Source organism: Candoia aspera, chromosome 4 (assembly GCF_035149785.1).
Source record: "Candoia aspera isolate rCanAsp1 chromosome 4, rCanAsp1.hap2, whole genome shotgun sequence".
NCBI classification, from domain to species: domain Eukaryota; kingdom Metazoa; phylum Chordata; class Lepidosauria; order Squamata; family Boidae; genus Candoia; species Candoia aspera.
Window position 1 is genome coordinate 2,225,375 of NC_086156.1, and position 12,054 is coordinate 2,237,428.

Consider the following 12,054-nt stretch of genomic DNA (forward strand, 5'->3'; position numbering starts at 1 on the left):
GAGACATCTTTTACACACCGGTTGCCCAGTCTGCGGCTCTTTCCTGTCTCCCAAGGTCATGCCCACATTCCATTACAGGAGCCTTCAGCCCATCTTGTGGGTCAGTGCATCGCTGTTTCCTGTGGCCGAGCTCCAGCCACAGATATCAGGAAGCCCGGCAGAGGTCAGCTGGGCATAGCCGCCTCCCTCTTGCTGAAAAAAACCACCAGGCAGTCAAACCACCGGAAAGCCCTTTCCTGCCAAATGGTCCCAAGTCTGGAAAACTGTCTCTTTCTTTGAATCTTGGCCTTTCTTTGTCCTTCTTTAAAAAAAAAAACCAGCAGGTTTTACTTGCTTGTTTCTTGCATTGTAGGGCAAGACCGAAACTGTACAGAAGCCCGGCTTCGTCAAAGGGCCCGTCTTCAAGGGTGTGGCCTCGAGCCGTTTCTTACCCAAAGGCACCCGAACAAAAGTGAATCTCGAGGAACAAGGGAGGCAGAAAGTGTCCTTCAGCTTCAGTCTCACCAAGAAGACTTTGCCAAACCGATTTCTGACCGCCCTCGGGAACGAGAAGCAGAGTGAAAACATGAGCGCTTCTTCCACACCCCTTCCAAGTGACTTTGCTTCGAAGGCGAAAACAGAACTTGGTGATGTGTCGGGGACCGCAGAGGAATTTTCACCGCCGAAGCCTAAGGCAGAGCTGGGCAAGATCCATTTTAAGAAGCATTTGCTAAACGTCACCACGAAACCTTCCCCGGCGCCTGCAGTGCCGCCAGCACCAGTAACCCCAGTGCCACCCGCCACAGCAGAACTGGGGGAGGTGCCATCATCGCCGCCTCCCCCTCCTCCCCCCTTTCCACCACCCCCTCCTCCCCCCCCACAGGTCAAACCAGCTCCAGCACCGGTCCTGATTCCAGCAGCTACTTCACCGCAAGTTTCCGTTGCGGTCGCAGCACCTGTCGCCCCGCTGCTGACGTCACCCGTGGAAACCGCAGTCCGAATGACAAAAGACCTGCCCTCCAAAGTGCCACAGGAGGCTTTGGAACTAAACGATCCGCAGAATGCTGCCCTGGGTGGCTCGGAAGAGCTCCCGGCCCCAGTTGTTTCTGAGGAAGCAGCAGCAGTATCGGTGAAAAGGCGTTCCCACATCGGGAAGGAGGAAGAAACTCCGGACAGCTCGAAGGGTGCTGCCCTCAGCGCTAAGAAACAGAGTTCCAGGCGGAAGTTCTCCTTGTCGGATGGTACCTTGCCAGGCTCTGAGTCTGATGAAGATTCCGTGAGGACCTCTTCCAGCCAGCGGTCCCACGAAATCAAAACACTAGCGAACCCTGAGAGAGAAAAGGATTTGCGAAAAAGCTCCGCTGCTCTCAAGACGGAAGAGCAGGCCAAGATCTCTTCGCGGTCTAGATCAGAAAGGGATGAAAAATATTCTAGCTATTCCCGGTCTGAGAGAGACTCACGGTACCCTTCCTCACGGTCCAGATCGGAGAGAGAGAGGAGGCGGAGCAGATCCCATTCCCGCTCTAGATCTGAGAGGGGTTCTAGAACCAGCTCCTCTTATTCTAGATCTGAGCGGCCACATTACTATGATTCTGACCGGAGGTACCACAGAAGCTCGCCGTATAGAGAGAAGACACGATATTCCCGCTCTTACATGGAGAGCAGGGCGAGGGAGAGTTCGGATTCGGAAGAAGAGCATCGGAGGATGTATTCTCGGTCTACAGACTCCAGGCATACGCCGTCTCATTCCTCCTCTTACCGAGATTCCAGGACCTCTTCCTCTTATTCAAAGTCCGAAAGGGAAAGCAAGGCAGAATCCACTCATACTGATTTGGAGAGAAGAGGAAAAGTTGCCAAGTCAGACAGAGAAACGAGACGGACGTCAGAAAGCGATGTGTCCAAAAGGTGCTCTCCCGTCAGCGACCTGCGACATCGGAGGGACGCCTCCCACTCTAAAGCAGAGGGCAGCGTGAGTTCCTCTCGGTGCAGGCCCGCCTCTTCAAAGACATCTGCGCCCAAGTCAGATAGATTTAAAAGTTCTTTCTGTTGTACAGAATCTGAGGAAATCAAAGATCAGTCTAATTGTATAGACTTGGAAACATCCTGTGTGCAAAGCAGTGAAACAAAAACTGCTGTTGCGCAGAAGCCAGAAACAGGAAGGACTGTTTCTCCATTAAGTCAGTTAAATGATTCACTTACTTTCAGAAAGCTAGATGAATCAAAAACGGGTTCCCCTATTTCTAAGATGAATGAACTTGCAGGAATTGATAGCCATATCAGTATTAAGGAAGTGGAATCTTTAGTTAAAAGAAAACATGATCAGTTAAGGATGTGTTCTCCAGTAGAACTGAATATAAATGGGTCCCCAGAAGGGAGGAACGATAGTGCAGCCGTGTCCTGTATCTCTGAGGTAGAAGAGATGGAAGTGTCTTCTGATGACAGTTTAGAGAGATCTGAGCCACCGCGTCAAGCTAAAAGTCCTAATTTGAATAAGTTGCCATCAGATTGTATTCAGACAGCATGTCTACCTAAAGGACGCAATCCAGATGATTCTCTTGTCTTTTCCGGTGAATCCAACCTTTTGCTGAAAGAAAAAATGGAAGTTTCAGATCCTTCTGAATATGAATGTGTATCTTCTTGTACCAGGCACTCTAAGACGTTGTCTAAAGAAGTGAGTGATCTAACAGATTCCTCTTGTAAAACCAAAGATCCCTTCCCTTGCTACTTTTCAGATGATGCCCCTGTTTCTTTGTGTTACTCAGAAATTGAAATTGAAGTTGAGCCTTCAGATACAAAAGCTCCTCAAGAATCTTTTATGGGTATTCAAACAGAGATACATATGGAAACCTTTATCTCAGCTAATGTAAAGGATCAAAATCCATCCAAATTGGCTCAGGAAAGTGAAAAATGCACGAGTTTCAGTTCAGCAGAGCACACACCAGTCAGAGATTTTACAGCAGAAGAATATTTTGTGGAAGTGAAAGTAGGCAATGAGTGTGTTGCACGGCAACAACAAACGTCTGAAAATACCTTCCAGCTGGAGACCCCCCTACAGCAGAAGGCTGAAGAAGTCGTAACATGTCCTGAAGTTGCACTTGAATTAGATATTCTCCATGCAGATTCCATTGTACAAAAAACAAAACCACCTTTTAAAAATGAGCATTCATACTATTTAGAGATGCTGGTGAAAGAACCGGAGAAGGAAGAACAAGTTGAGGAGAAGGAGTCGGCTGCCGTTGATGAAAGGCTCACGTCTGACTTGGAAAAACCTGCTCCTAGAGTTTTGGTGATCAGAGACAATGAGGACTCCCTGGTGGAATCCACATTTTCAGACATTCTGTCCCCTTCGTGTGACATTGTAGTCACTGTAGAAGAAACAGAAACTATAGAAGGAGTGCCCAGATACGGTAGCAGCAGCAATACTCCGGAAATCTCTTCTGTTCACAACGAAAATTATTCCGATACGGCCGAAAGTGCCAGCGAACCGGCAAGCGATGAGAGTGAGACGGAGGACTCTGATTCGGACGATAGCAGCGTTCCGAGGAATCGCCTCCAATCCGTGGTTGTCATTCCAAAGAATTCTACAATAACCATGGAAGAGAATAGTTCTTGTTCCTCGCGGAACAGCCAAAGTAACAGACGCTACCTGGATCACTGGGAAGACAGCCGGCCAGAGTCCAGCAAGCCGTTCTACGAAGACATGCCAGACAGCTTGGAACCGAGTAACAGCATGCAAAACGAAAGCCGAGGCCTGCCTTCCAGAGACTCCGAGGGAAGCTTAGCAACTTCCACGGAGCTCAAGAGAATCGAGATGGCGGGTCCTCAGCCTGATGCCTCCCAGCCTCAGAGCGATGATGTCGACAGTACAAGTCACTCTGAGCAAGCCTCCGATTCCTTCCATAAGCCAGACGAAAGAATGGTCCTAAACGAAACCACCTCGGTCACTCGGTCGGTCGGCATGTCCCAAGGAGAAGAGCCGCACTACCATTCCAGGAACTTTGAAATGTCCAATGCTACGTCCAGGTCGCAGACCAGTGTTTCCAAATCAGACCGCCGGCACGGGAGGTCTGCTTTTGCAGGTCTGTCCAATGCGGCTGATTTCTCCCGGGAGGATGGCTTCCACTCAGCGGAGGACTTGGGTAGCTTGGGGTGGGATTTCTCACAGCCAGAGAAGCCAAGCAGCACGTACCAACAGCCTGATAGTAGCTACGGAGTTTTCCCGGGCTATGTTTATCCCCCACCCGCAGGGCCGTACGGGGGGTCTCACAACTACTGGCATGACAATGGCTACTGGGACCCAAGGCTGACCAGCAGACCTTCTCCAGTGAGTTATGAGCGAATCCAAGGGCAGGTCCCGGATTCCCTCACCGAAGATCATGAGGAGTACGAGGAGGTGGACCGGTGGGTTGACGAAAGCCAGCTCTATTTCCCTGATCGGTCAGTGAAGTTCCAGGCGCGGGACCCCCGAGAAAAGGGTTCTGTTCAGGCCCATGAGATAAGCAGCAACTCGGCGAAGGAGTTCCCGGGGGTAAGAGAGAGAAAAGAACAAGGGAATAAGGTGCTGGAAAGAAACGAGATGAAAGAGCGGGGGCCGCTGAAGAAAAGAAGAACCGATTTGGGGAGTGATTCGGAGAGCGATGGGGGCTCCCAGGAAAGGAAGAAGGTCCAAGCAGAGAGCGAGCAGTTGGCCACCCTGCCACAGGGCTCCCCGGCAGCCCGCCCGTTGTGTTTCATGGAGGACTTCCGGGACCCGCAGCGTTGGAAGGAGTGCGCCAAGCAAGGGAAAATGCCCTGTTATTTTGATCTCATTGAAGAAAATGTGTATTTGACAGAAAGGTAATTCGCTTCACTTCCTTTTGAAAAGATGTACGTGCTATCATGGGGCGGCAGGCCAGGTGTGCACAGCCTAAAAAGCGGGATCTGACAGAGTGAGAACGGGGGTGGGTTGTTACAATTCAGTCTTGTGCCTTTGGCTTGCTTGGGGTGCTCTAGTGAGAAAAGGGAAGAACGGGGGGGGGGTGCGGCGTTCAGATCCAAAGTGGGGAAGGTGCTTCGGATCTGGTGTGAATGTATGGATGGTGCCTGACGGTGGCTCTTTAAAACAGCTGTGTCTTTCTGTGGGTTCACGTGGCGGCCACAGAGTTCCAGGAAAATACATGCTTGAGTTAAGGAGGTGTTATGGAGCCACCAGCACATTCAGTGAACGTGCTTGGCCAGATCCAAAGCATCTTTTTCACTTTATACCCCTCTGGGAAGAACCATTTTCAAACTGGGATTGACCATTTTCAACCTGTTTCAGGTTAATTTTACACTCAGTGTACTATCTATCAGGAATTATGAAGGGCTCAGTCGTTCCATCTATACATGTTAAACGTTGCTAAAAACCATGGGACCTTAAGCTCTTTTTTTCCTTCATTTCTTAGCTATTGAACATTTTAAGATTTTATACCCCTTAAAAAATAAACCCCCTTCCCCCTCCCCCAAGCTTGTTTATTAGTCTATTCACCGTTTAGGGAATATTATAATCATAATAAGCTTAGAACTATTTTAAAGTAAAATTAAGTGAGTAAATAAAGTGCACCTCCATACATTGTGATTATTTCTGAGATGATGATGGCGATGGTGATGCAATGTATCAACTAAATACAGTTTTAAATGAAGTACTTATTGTGGTGCTGTGGGGTTAAACCGCTGAGCTGCTGAGCTGGCCGATCGGAAGGTCGGCAGTTCGAATCCGCGTGACGGGGTGAGCTCCTGTTGCTAGTCCCAGCTCCTGCCAACCTAGCAGTTCGAAAACATGCAAATGTGAGTAGATTAATAGGTACCGCTTCGGCGGGCAGGTAACAGCGTTCCGTGTAGTCATGCTGGCCACATGACCACAGAGGAAGTGTCTTCGGACAAACGCCAGCTCTTCGGCTTTGAAACGGAGATGAGCACCGCCCCCTAGAGTTGGACACGACTGGACTTCATGTCAAGGGAGACCTTTACCTTTACCTATTGTGGTTCTTGGAATGTTTGGCTTTAACATAAGATTCTGAGTTTAGATAGGGCAGAATAATCTGGTTAGGCCTGCTATAGTTTTAAAAAAATACAGGTCTTTTCTCCTGAATGTTTTGCCTATGTAACACACTTTGTGCTCCGTAGAAAAAAGAATAAATCACACCGTGACATCAAGCGGATGCTGTGTGAATGTCCCACTCTTTCCAAAGAAGAACGAGCACAGGGGGACGTGGCGTGCGGAGAAGACTGTCTGAACCGCCTGCTCATGATAGAATGGTAAACACTCTTTGCAGTTACGTGCAACCCTGATTCTAAAACGCCACGCAGGGAGACAAGCGCACTGCGAAATGGAATCATTTTTCTGATCGTTAAAAGTTGCACGGGCACCACGTACTTATTTTGATAGCGGATGCTGGTGGATGATGGGCAGGGGATTCTTTTTCCTTTTTCCACTCCTTCGTTAAGAGTCGTGAGGTTTATATTGTGTTGCTGACTTCTGCCCAAACAGATGTAGTGCGCTGATAACTTGAATTGTATTGATACAGTTAAAACTTTCCTGCAGTTCTTATTTATTTCTTTGTGTCTTGCCTTCCTACCCATCCCACCATTACGTTCAAAGGTAACTTGCTGGGAAAAGTAGGATCTGAAGTTTGAAAATCGTATTTTAACTTCCTTCTTGACATCTTGTGAAATCATTGTGACTCTTCAGAGAGAGTTGGCAGAATATTCATTTAATCTTGAGACTATAATTGCATCATGGTCCCAAACACTCTTCTTTCAGATGATGCGTCTCTAAATGTTGTAATGTTGCTTCCTTTAAAGCAGCGTTTCTCAATCTTGGCCACTTGAAGAGATGTGGACTTCGACTCCCAGAATCCCCCAGCTAGCCATGCTATGCTAGCTGGGGGATTCTGGGAGTCGAAGTCCACACCTCTTCAAGTGGCCAAGGTTGAGAAACGCTGCTTTAGAGATACCTATGTGGGTCTGAAATCCTGCAGGGGCATCTGGGGTGGGTTCAAGAAAGTCAAGAACACGACAGAAACTCCACCCCTCTTTTACATGCATTGCCGTAAACCAAGAGGTGGGGTTGCAGTTGATGGCTGCCGTTTTGACTTTTTTGACCCCCTCCACTTTGGTGCCCCGATGCCATGCTGAATATAAGCAGAAGACGGATTACGCAGATATGTCTGCTGCACCTTTCAAGTTGCTCTCTGTTATGCTTAGTTCTTCAAGGTGCCCGAACGGAGAGCATTGTTCCAACCGGCGGTTTCAAAGGAAGCAGCACGCAGATGTTGAAGTCATTCTGACGGAGAAGAAAGGCTGGGGGTTGAGAGCAGCCAAAGACCTCCCTTCGTAAGACTTCTCCAGCTGAAAACTCATCTCCCCCATGGGTGCTTCCTTTTGAGAAGCGCAGAAGCTTTCCAGAAAGAGCACTGTCCCAGTTCCGTTGTCCTTGGGCAGATTCTGAGCCGCATGCGGGTCCTCATTGTTCCATGAATCATGAACGAAGACACCGGCCTTTCAGGGTTTCCTCTGCAGTGGTCTCAGGGCTCCAGAACCAGTGCAAGGCCCTCATCCCCGCCCACCAAACAATTAGTAGAACCAGAGTCTAACAAGGTTAAAGTGGAAACGTCTTCACCCCTCCCCTCATCATCCTCAGAAAAAGGATGTAAATGGGTAGCAGAGCAATGGTATCATAATCCCACTGTAATTGCACAACACGCTTGGCTATTTTAATTACAGACTTAGCAAAGTTCACTTAGTTTTAACCTTGGTTGGGTTTTGTGTTGCTGGAAGTATTGCACAGACCCCACCTGTTTTCATTTAGGGCTCAGTGTTTTGTGCGAACTCAGCAGACGGTTTAATTCAGTAAACCCATTAAATATATTGTCTGCCGTTCAAGTCAAAATTATCTACGGGTGGAGCACAGGGCCCATTTAGTAAGGTTCAGTAGGCTGGGTGTGGGAGCACACTTGCACAGCTGCCCCCCCCCCCCATTCCTTTTTGCACACGTCATAAAAATTCATGACACGGTCTTTAAGGAGAGTGGCTTATGTGAGTACTGCCTAGTCTGACCTTGGGCCCCCCAATTTGCTCAGCTAACATGATATTGAGCCCCAGCCCAAGATCAGGGAATCCAGACCCACACAGAGACTCACTGATCTGCTTTAATGGCAGGAAAAAAGAGAAACCCTTGGGAACTCGATAAATCTACTCCAGCGCTTCTTTCTTAGGGAGCCCATGAAGGTGAAGTCTCTCTGGTCGGACAGTCTTTCTCCCAGGTTCCCCAGCGGCCGGATCGAGGCCTTGCTTGAGAGAGAGGCTGAAACGCCTGCCTGGTTGTCATCTGCCATGTCTGGAGACCGGCCTGTTTCTTTCCTTGACTCTGAGAGTGCTTTTACAGCCGATGCGCGTGCTGGCTATGATGAGGGACTGTAATCCAGAGCATCCCTAATACACCAGCTTGACCTCCAGCGGCTTCCCAAAGCATCCTGCAAGGGCCCTTTCCCCACCTGGCCATGGGCTGCCTTGGGGGATGTGTCTGGGGTCCTGAACTGGGGGCTTGCATATGGCTCGGAAGAATTCAGTCTATGCCCTGTAAGTTCTGTTACTGAACTGCAGCGGTGCTAGTAAGTTACCCAAGCACCTTCTGCAGAGTTCAGTAAAGGGTTAGGATACATCATTTCAAGCTCTCAGGTCAGGGAGGGCCGCCTTTCTGATCGGGGTTTATCTTAGGTTTTTAGGAATGAATCAATTCCAAAAGCAAAGGAATAAATAAAACCGAGACCACCGTACCATATTTCAGTGTTCCCAGTTAGACCGAAGCCACCCATAGGAAACTGCTAAGCCTTGGATTTAGCAGTTAGGGGGTTCTTTCCTGGTTTGTAACAATTTGCCGTTTCTCACAGCTGGTGAGAAAATACCATCCATTTTAAGAAACCCTGCTCTGTATAGGGAGCGATCCCCTCATACGAGCAGAAACTTGGAGCAGCAGCTCTGTTTAAGGCGGCAACTTTGCCAGGGAGCAATATCCCCCCCGCCAACCGAGGCTGTCTGGATTCAGTTGTGGTTCAGAGCCCAGCTGCTGCTGTGTCTTTGATGTGCGTGCATGCATTTTAATCTTCCGATCTTTCTTTGGGCCTGCTTAGTAACACCTTTGTCCTGGAATACTGTGGGGAAGTGCTGGATCACAAAGAATTCAAAACCAGGGTGAAAGAATATGCCCGAAACAAGAACATCCATTATTACTTCATGGCCTTGAAAAATGATGAGGTGAGTGTCGGCATTCGTGGTAAAAGAGCAGCATCCGTAGCCCACGCCGCCGCTGGCACGAGGGAGTGAGAGGCAGTGGTTTGCATTGGCAGTGGAGCCCACTAAGCCGGGCGGGGCGGGGCGGGGTGGGGGGCAGCGCAGAACAACGGATTGCGTGAAGGTGCTCCCCTCTTCTTCACGTGACTGATAACAATGCGATAGCCGTTCGTAACGATATCGTGCTGCACTAACTGACAGAGTTAGGGTTATTAAAAGGATGTCCGGTGAGATTCTTATTAGCGTTTACGTATTTCTGTTCAGTTTAGTTAACTTGGTGTACGAAATCTCTGGGCAGCAGCAGCCGCTATTTTTTACAATGGAACTGGCATACAGTTGACACTAGCTTGCATAGATGTGTGCGTCTTTGTATGTTTCATTTATTTTTTTAAATCCAAGATAGTTGCGCGCTCTTTCTCTCTCTTTAAAAGAGGTACTGGTAGTCCTCGCTTAACCACAGTAATTGGGACCAGAAACTCCATCGCTAAGCAGCATGGTTGTAAAGTGCAATGCCATGTGACTGTGCTGACTTATGACGGCAGTTCTGGGACTTCTGGTTGCCGTTGTTAAGCGAATCCCGCATGGTCGTTAAGTGAGGGCATCCTGTGACTGCTACTTGTGACTTCCTGCCGGCTTCCCCATTGACTTTGCTTGTGGAAAGCCAGCAGGGAAGATCAGAAATTGTAGTCATGTAGTTGTAATCTCGGGATGCGGAGGTGGGCGGAAACGCAGGCCAGTTACATAGCACAATCCCGTGACGGTGGGGGCGCTGCAGCGGCCGAACTTTGAGGACCGGTCGTAAGTCCCACCTGTTCGCTAAACGAGTGGTTGTTAAGCGAGGCCTACTTCTACAGCTATTTCCCTTTTCTTTTCAGATAATAGATGCAACGCAAAAAGGGAATTGTTCTCGTTTCATGAACCACAGCTGTGAACCAAATTGTGAGACGCAGAAGGTGAGTTGTGGAACAGTGTTCTTGGCACAGCAACAGCTTTGCCTTTGCCTCGCAGGTCGAGGTATTGCGTGGAAGCATTTTTAATTACACCTGCTACAGTAAGTGCCGGCATGACGGTGAAATGCTGACCTTGGCTGATTGCTAGTGATTTTAAAATAATGCCGACCGTAGAAGTTGCCAATATAAAATTTGAATCGTGGTCCTCACGGTGTTGCTTGTGTTGTGGCTGAACCGCTATACACATCCCCTTAAGTCATAATGAGGTTGATTTTGGTCTGGCGAGATGCGCAAACGCAGCCATTCTGGTGATAAACATTGGTTTATGGGTTAAAATTGTAAACCATACTATGGCTTAGTACACTGTGTGGACCCAGCTAAAAATACAGCAGTTTCTGACCACAAACTTCAAATGTTTGTCATCCATTTTATTTTGTAAATAATAAGCTACTAATTATCGTTATGAAAATGTGACACCAACAAGTGAAAAATGGCTTGGCCCATTTGAATACTTCTGTGTTGTTTGGTCCCATGGAGTTTATTCTTTGAACCTAAAAATGTGGGGTTACTTTCTGGGGCTTTGCTCCATGAAATACTTAGCTGAGAAGAAATTTGTTCATCCCGACATTTTGAAAATCGTTTTCTGAAGTTGGAATTCTGTGTAGGGTTTTGACAGTTTCTTGCATGATGAGGAAGAATCCAGGGTGCTTCCCCACTACTTTATTTAAGAGGACGTTAAAACCAAGTTTGTGCTTCAGTGTTCATTATAATCTCCATAAATAAGCGATGACATGCTGGTAAAATTCAAGGCTAGTGTTGGTGCTCAACAAACCAACCATGCCCGATGTTTAAGATAGGCTTTGCTTTTGTTTTATCTGTTGACTCTTCAAGGTCACTGTGGTTTTATCAGTATAACATTTTAGAACGGAGAGCCGCAAGCATTATTTTCAGCTAATGAAGTTCCGCTGAAAGATAAGGGGCTGGGAGGCCATCTTAAGACAAGATCTAGGACGTGAGTGCATATCAGACAAACTGAGATGAGGCCCAGGATGCTGAGCGGAAAGAGGTGCTGTTCAGGACAAAGAGCTGAATGCAAACCCCAGAACCAGGAGTTCCCAAGCAGAAAAAGGACTTCCTGAAAAAATACTGTCCGGGCCTGAAAGGCAATGTCAGTTGCACCTGGGGTGGGCTGAGAAGGTCTGGGTGCTGAGGCCGTTGTTGGCCAAGAATGGCCCAAAAGCAGCTTCGGATGTATATTGAACTTCACCACGTTCGTTCTTTTGTGAACATTAAGCAAGATAAAACTTAGAAACTGGGTTAGTTTGATTTTATTGATTTATTAACCGGATTTATAAACCAGCCCAACTCAAACAATGTGACTCTGGGCGGCATACCAACACCCCCACACCCCAGTAACAGCAGCAACCCACAGAAGAGTCCATTTAACTGGGCCCAGGTGCCTGGGGATTTGATTGGATTCGATTTCTAGGAATGCCTGGCTTGATGGCTCTCCAGGGAAGTAAGCCAGAGCTGAGAATAGGGAGCCTTCCTCTGTGTCCCTCAGTATCTTGGGATCAGAGAGACCCTGGGTTAGCTTTTCCCAACCTGATGTCATCCCGGCTGCCAGAATTCCAGCCCATTCTGGCTAGAGGACTCCAAAAGTCGCAGCACAGATTCATGGGCGGGGAGAATGGAGTTATACTGGGTGGACCTTTAGTCCATTCTTGTGCCAGATACTAACTTTTTTTCCTTGTAAGAACTGAAACTAATTTTTAATGATCAGCCAAAGTAAAAACAGCATGTGCCAGTTTGAAAA

General features: G+C 48.1%; 1 protein-coding gene across 3 annotated transcripts in view; it reads left to right on the top strand.

The window, feature by feature from the left end:
- Positions 1–12,054, top strand: part of SETD2 (SET domain containing 2, histone lysine methyltransferase) — a 64,015-nt gene that overhangs the window by 15,832 nt on the left and 36,129 nt on the right. For all 3 annotated transcript variants that reach the window (XM_063303268.1, XM_063303266.1, XM_063303267.1), the window contains exons 4-8: positions 353–4,815; positions 6,124–6,255; positions 7,204–7,332; positions 9,129–9,252; positions 10,164–10,241. In XM_063303268.1, the coding sequence (XP_063159338.1) occupies positions 353–4,815; positions 6,124–6,255; positions 7,204–7,332; positions 9,129–9,252; positions 10,164–10,241 (4,926 nt within the window). The remainder of the gene's footprint in view (positions 1–352; positions 4,816–6,123; positions 6,256–7,203; positions 7,333–9,128; positions 9,253–10,163; positions 10,242–12,054) is intronic.